This window comes from Staurois parvus, unplaced genomic scaffold (assembly GCF_062004578.1).
Source record: "Staurois parvus isolate SC_StPar_1 unplaced genomic scaffold, SC_StPar_1.0 ptg000145l, whole genome shotgun sequence".
In the NCBI taxonomy this organism is placed as follows: Eukaryota; Metazoa; Chordata; class Amphibia; order Anura; family Ranidae; genus Staurois; species Staurois parvus.
In genome coordinates, this window is record NW_028317941.1 from 14,651,501 (window position 1) to 14,657,500 (window position 6,000).

Here is a 6,000-nt window from a genome sequence, read left to right on the forward strand (position 1 = left end):
GCTCTTTCATATACATTTATCACAGACCTAATAGCAACAAACGCCGTCATGTGCATATATAGTATGGACCTCACAGCAGCATCACCCTCTCTTATATACATGTATTATAAACGTTATGGCAACACGTTTATAATACAGACCTTATAGCGTCACACACTATCATATATGTATTTTATTGCTCTTATAGCATCACACATTATCACATACACATATCATAAACCTATTAGCATCACATACTATCATATACACATAGTATAGACCTTATCACCCACTATCATGTATATATATTATAGACCTCATATCATCACATTATCATATACAGATATTTTACATTTTATGGCATCATATTGGCATATACAGATATTTTAGACCTTATAGCAACACACAGTAACATATACATAAATGATAGACCTTTTCGTGGCACACAAACATATAGACCTTATAACACACACACATATATATTATTTTTTTATTTTTTTTTATGTATTTTTTTACCGATGGTACAGGGCTCTGGCAGTGTCAGACATCAAAGTGGTGCTGATGCTGAAAATTATGTGTAGACTAAGGGATAACTAACATTTGTTAGGTGGAATTTACATTATTTGCACCATATTTATGATGTATATGTTGCAATGTACACATTTCCATGACATTATACAGATTTATGCAGATTTATGTTTACATCTCATTGTATGCATGTATAATTTCACGTCTATTTTCATTACAAGGAATATTTCTGGTTCACAATTCGCCATTTCTGCTGCCAAGAACAAGAAGTGTGATGCTCATTTTGATTTGAGGCTGATGCTGTCTGCATGTCAGACGAGGACCTGCCGATCTTGTAAAGTCCCCACAGGGTAGGTGAAAGTCCCCGAGGACCACAGCGGCTGGTGTCAGTGACACCCTAAACACAGCACTTTTCTAAGTTCGTGCGAACCCTGGGAGGCTGTCTGTCGCATTAGCCGTGAAAGGCCGACCCAGATGTGGATTACAGTCCTAAGAAGTCCCAATTATGAATCCTTGTATTTTTAAATACTCACTGTAAGCGATTCAAGTATGCCTTTGTAAAATCCTCTTTTTTTATTAGATACGTTGAAGTGGGAGAGGGGGGGGTTGGAGATGGAGAGTAGGGTTGATGATACATTAAACCTGCCCTGGATCACAGCTCAACCTGGATCCAACGCCAATTATGTCATATAAGATCAATACTGATTAAATGACAGCTATGGCACCCAAGAATCAGCACCGAACCCCAATAACATGACACTTATCTGATAAAAACGTGTAAAATAGAAAAACCCAGTTCAGATATGGTTACATTGTTAAGTCTGGTTGATATTGTTCATCTTTTTTATTTCCAATATTTTTCTTTTTTTAAAATGATAGGAAAAATGCTCCAGTCTAGCCAGTTATATTTATTTAAAAAATCAAATTCAGAAAACAACCCATTTTCCGCATTGATTTGCATTGTAGGGTGCCACCGTGCACCCTATTAGAATGTTTCTAAATGATTTATTAAAGAACACATCGCCATTCGGTCATCTTATCAGCCATCTCTCGTTTTACTATTGTAATCAACAGGTTAGATTGGCATTAAATAAAATAAAAAGATTTAATTTTAATATTAACAATATCATACCTAAGGAAAAAAAGTATTTTTTATAACATAATCGATGATTGCAAGAATCCATTTCCTAATATTTATTGATTCCAATAAGGACGCTGCATAGTAATATATTTCTTTTTGATAGTTATATATTTTGTTTCATTGTAATATTTTTTTCTGTGCGCTTAAAATATGCTTTCAGATAAAAATCCACCCTAAAAGCATTTTTATTTAGCAGTTTGATTTATTATTGTATTTGATCGCTGGTGTGCTGGTGGTGCGTTTTCTCCTATGTATATTTATTTGGGTTTGGTGGATCGATGCTTGTTTGTAGGAATTGCACAGATAGGACAAACATTGTGTGCAATTGTAATAGATCAACCTCTCCTACACCATCAAAATAAGATTTATGTCTGGGGACTATTTGTACCTCCAAATCCCATCTCACTGCGCTGACCTTGGGGTGAATGAATTGAATATGGAATCTGAAGCCATAATCCCATTTTGCTGATGAATCCATGATAATGAAGGGGGCTCCAGTCCATGCTTTGCTGCCAGCCATTGGCTAATCTGTGTATGAAGAGTAGCAGGGTTTAAGGGAGCCAATCCAATAGCTCCTTGTAACACGTGGAGGAGAGGGGCTCAGGAGCTGAGCTGTGCACTTCACTCCACTACTTACTGGTGCCCTGATCAGGGAGAGGGGAGACAAGGGACTGATGGTGTGGGATCCTGCAAGCCCTATAGGCTCACACTCTATCACAGACACACAGCAGCAGCAGCAACAGCAGACCTGCCATTAACAAGTCCTTCCAGCAAGCACAGAGAAGAGGCAGCAGCCAGAACACCCACCATGAGCAGCCAGTATCAGGAGGAGACAACTGAAAGGCCGGAATGCAAAAGTAAATCCCCAACTCTGCTCTCCTCTTACTGCATAGACAGTATTCTGGGCAGGAGGAGCCCCTGCAAAATGAGACTACTCAGCTCCCACAGCTTACCCCCTCTGACCAGCAGGACCGACCAGGACAAAACTTTGGAAGGTAAGGGACCCCCAGGACCACTGATCACAGGCCTCCCCCCTCCCCACACTGAACCCCGCAGTGCTGCTTGCTCTTCTTCCTCCTAGGCTAGGAAACTTTACTGACAAGTGGCAGAAGGCTCATCCATGACAAAGATGACATTTCCTGACACTTGATTTTACAGGCGAATCATCATCCCCAAATCACTTCTTTTCATTTCATCAATTTGTCCTGAAATGATTTCACATCGTCCACATACTAATCACAGTGTACTATAACTGGAGCTGTCCTCTTCATTTATCTTACAGCTCTATTTTATCCTCATTGAGTACATCTCCATCTGTCTATTCCATTATATATATATATATACACACATAGTATAGACCTTATCACCTTATCATTCACTATCATGTATATATATTATAGACCTCATATCATCACATTATCATATACAGATATTTTAGATTTTATGGCATCATATTGGCATATACAGATATTTTAGACCTTATAGCATCACACAGTAACATATACATAAATGATAGACCTTTTAGTGGCACTGATTATGATTATGTTTACTGTAGCAATAGATATAGATCAGTATACACACAAAAGATAATTGTGTATATGCTGTATTTTGTTGTACATCGTGCACATGTCCACTCTGTTAATTGTGTACATACAGATGTATAGCTATATACAAATTATAATGTAAAGATATAGGCAATATATACAAATTATAATGTAAAGATATAGGCAATATATACAAATTATAATGTCAAGATACAGGTAATATATATAAATTATATATCTTTGGTAGTTATAGAGAATTATAAACTCACCGACGATTACATATAAGTACATTATGTGTAGTAGATAGATCTAAATAAACAGACATCTTTATATATATATATATATATATATATATATATATATATATATATATATATTATTGGATAGATAGATAGATAGATAGATAGATAGATAGATACTGTATATAAGCACAAAACAATTACATATTTTTTGTATAAATACATACATTATGTGTGGTACAAGGATTGATATAGGTAAGTATAAACACAAACATATTACATTTATATATTATTATGTGTAGCTTATAGATAGGTATAAAAAAAAAGTGTGTGTTTTTAATCTTGATATATTGGTATTATGATATATATATATATATATATATATATATATATATATATATATATAAATATATATATAAAATTGGTATAGTGGTAATATATATATATATATATGTTCATTATTTATAGCACTTGAAGTTAATAATGTAATCATATTTTTAATTTCTTCTGTCAATGTTAAATATACATTTCTCTAATGTCCCACTGCAGTCAGAAGGCTGGCTGACCACTTGTATGTCCCCCCTTTTTAGTTCCTGTATATGTCCCCCCTTGTTAGTCACTGTCTACATACCCCCTTGTTAGTCCCTGGGAGTATGCCCCTTTTGTCAGCCCCTGTCTGCTTATCCCCCCTTGTCAGTCCCTGTCTGTATATTCCCCCTTGTCAGTCCCTGTCTACATGCCCCGCTTGTTAGTCCCTGTGTGTATGTCCCCCTTGACAGTCCCTGTCTGCATGTCCTCCCATAGCTCGCAGTGTATGTCTCTGCTTGCTGGGCCCGATAGTCGGGTGTCTCTTCCATTCTCATCAGTGCTGAGTCCATGTGCAGGAAACAATATCCCTTCAGATGTGGCTTTAATAAACATATGGTGGGTTGGAGGTGAAATCTCCTTGTACATGTGCTGAAATTCCTTGTTGACAGTAATTAGAACGTTTCCAGAGGCATCCAATTACCAGCACGATGATTTCAAACGTGTTTGTTAACTGTACTCTTCAATACAGCGCAGGAAGGCCATCAAAACCGGTTCAGGAAAGCCAAGGAATTTATATTGATCATTATGAAGAATTATTTAACTTTGGTCATTCCACACACACAAAAGGAAATATATATATATATATATATATATATATATATATATATATATATATATATATATCTTTTTTATATATATATATAATTTATTTTATATATTTTTTTTTACTATATATTTTAGATGTTTACATTTTGATTGTATTATTGTAACTTGCCCAAGCCTCCTCTACAAATGTTCTATTTGTCTTATCTCTGTCATCTCCATCCCTCTTTAACCAGGTTCCCCCAAGAACAACTCTTCCTTTGAGGCTGAGCTTCATCTCCCCCCCAAGCTGAGGAGGTTGTACGGTCCAGTGGGGACAGCAGGTCGGCTACACCTCCAATCTCTGCCCGATGCCAGGTCTGTAGTGGCCAGATCGGATAAATCGGATCGCCTCGTTCTGTTGGGGGAGAGTAGCTGGGACAACCACAGCCTGAAGATCAGTCAGGCCCCCCAGGTCAGCATCAGCCGAAGTAAGTCCTACAGAGAGAACAGCGCCCCCCTGCTGCGAGACGACCAAAGTCCCGATGGTCTCCAGCAGCAACATCAGACTGCTTCCAGCACCCCTTGTCCCTCTCTGCAGGACAGGCTGGGGGCATTGACTCAGAACCCTGGGGATGAGGATGAGGACGACGAGGAGGATGAAGAGGATGAGGAGGATGAAGAGGAAGAGGACGAAGCAGAGAAGCAGCATAATAATAATAACAATAACACCAGCAATCCCAACAGGGTACTCCTGAAAGAGCAGCTCCCACAGTTCCAGCAACAGCAGCAACAGCAGCAACCGCAGCAGCAGCAGCAACAGCAGCAGCAGCAGCAACAGCCGGGATGTGGTCCTGATGGAGATCTGTCTCCCAAAGAGGAACTTCTGCTCCATACTTCTGATGGAGATGGCAAAGATGGTGAGGACAGTGTGTGCCTGTCAGCTGGAAGTGACTCAGAGGAGGGCATGCTAAAGAGGAAACAGAGGAGGTATAGGACCACCTTCACCAGCTACCAGCTAGAAGAACTGGAGAGGGCTTTCCAGAAGACCCACTACCCAGATGTCTTCACCAGGTACATACCCAAGGGGAAGGGGGGCACAGGGCCATGGCTCCTCTAGATTAGACTGACAGGCTACCTACAAGATGTTAGAAGGGAAAACTGTATTAGTAGTGGAACTACAAGTAGCAGCCTGCCAATCTGACATTTCCCCTAGAGCAGATGCTTTAATGAGCCTGGGACCCCAAGGTACTACTCTACTCATTGCATTACCTATTTTCGGTCTACTGCGCTGTGTGGATGATTATGAAGATACAAATAATAATAAAACATTTTTTTTTATTATTATTATTATTATTATTATTACTACTTCCATATACTGTACCTTTATTCTCTATCCAACTCATCCCAGTGCAGAATGGTAGTCATGTCTCCGGCCACAGGCAGGGAAAATCTTTAT

The 6,000-nt window shown here is 38.6% G+C and overlaps 1 protein-coding gene and 1 long non-coding RNA gene across 2 annotated transcripts in view; one reads left to right on the plus strand and one right to left on the minus strand.

Annotated features, from left to right (window-relative positions):
* Window positions 1–6,000, minus strand: part of LOC149464936 (uncharacterized) — a 74,106-nt gene that overhangs the window by 68,053 nt on the left and 53 nt on the right. The window contains exon 1 of the long non-coding RNA XR_016312269.1: window positions 5,926–6,000. This exon is cut by the window's right edge and continues 53 nt beyond it. This is a non-coding gene — a long non-coding RNA (uncharacterized LOC149464936). The remainder of the gene's footprint in view (window positions 1–5,925) is intronic.
* The window catches only part of ARX (aristaless related homeobox), a 14,726-nt gene continuing 10,955 nt past the window's right edge, over window positions 2,230–6,000 (plus strand). Inside the window, exons 1-2 of the mRNA XM_089673891.1 lie at window positions 2,230–2,643; window positions 4,799–5,615. Coding sequence (XP_089530017.1) covers window positions 2,457–2,643; window positions 4,799–5,615 — 1,004 coding nt within the window. The 5' untranslated portion in view covers window positions 2,230–2,456. The remainder of the gene's footprint in view (window positions 2,644–4,798; window positions 5,616–6,000) is intronic.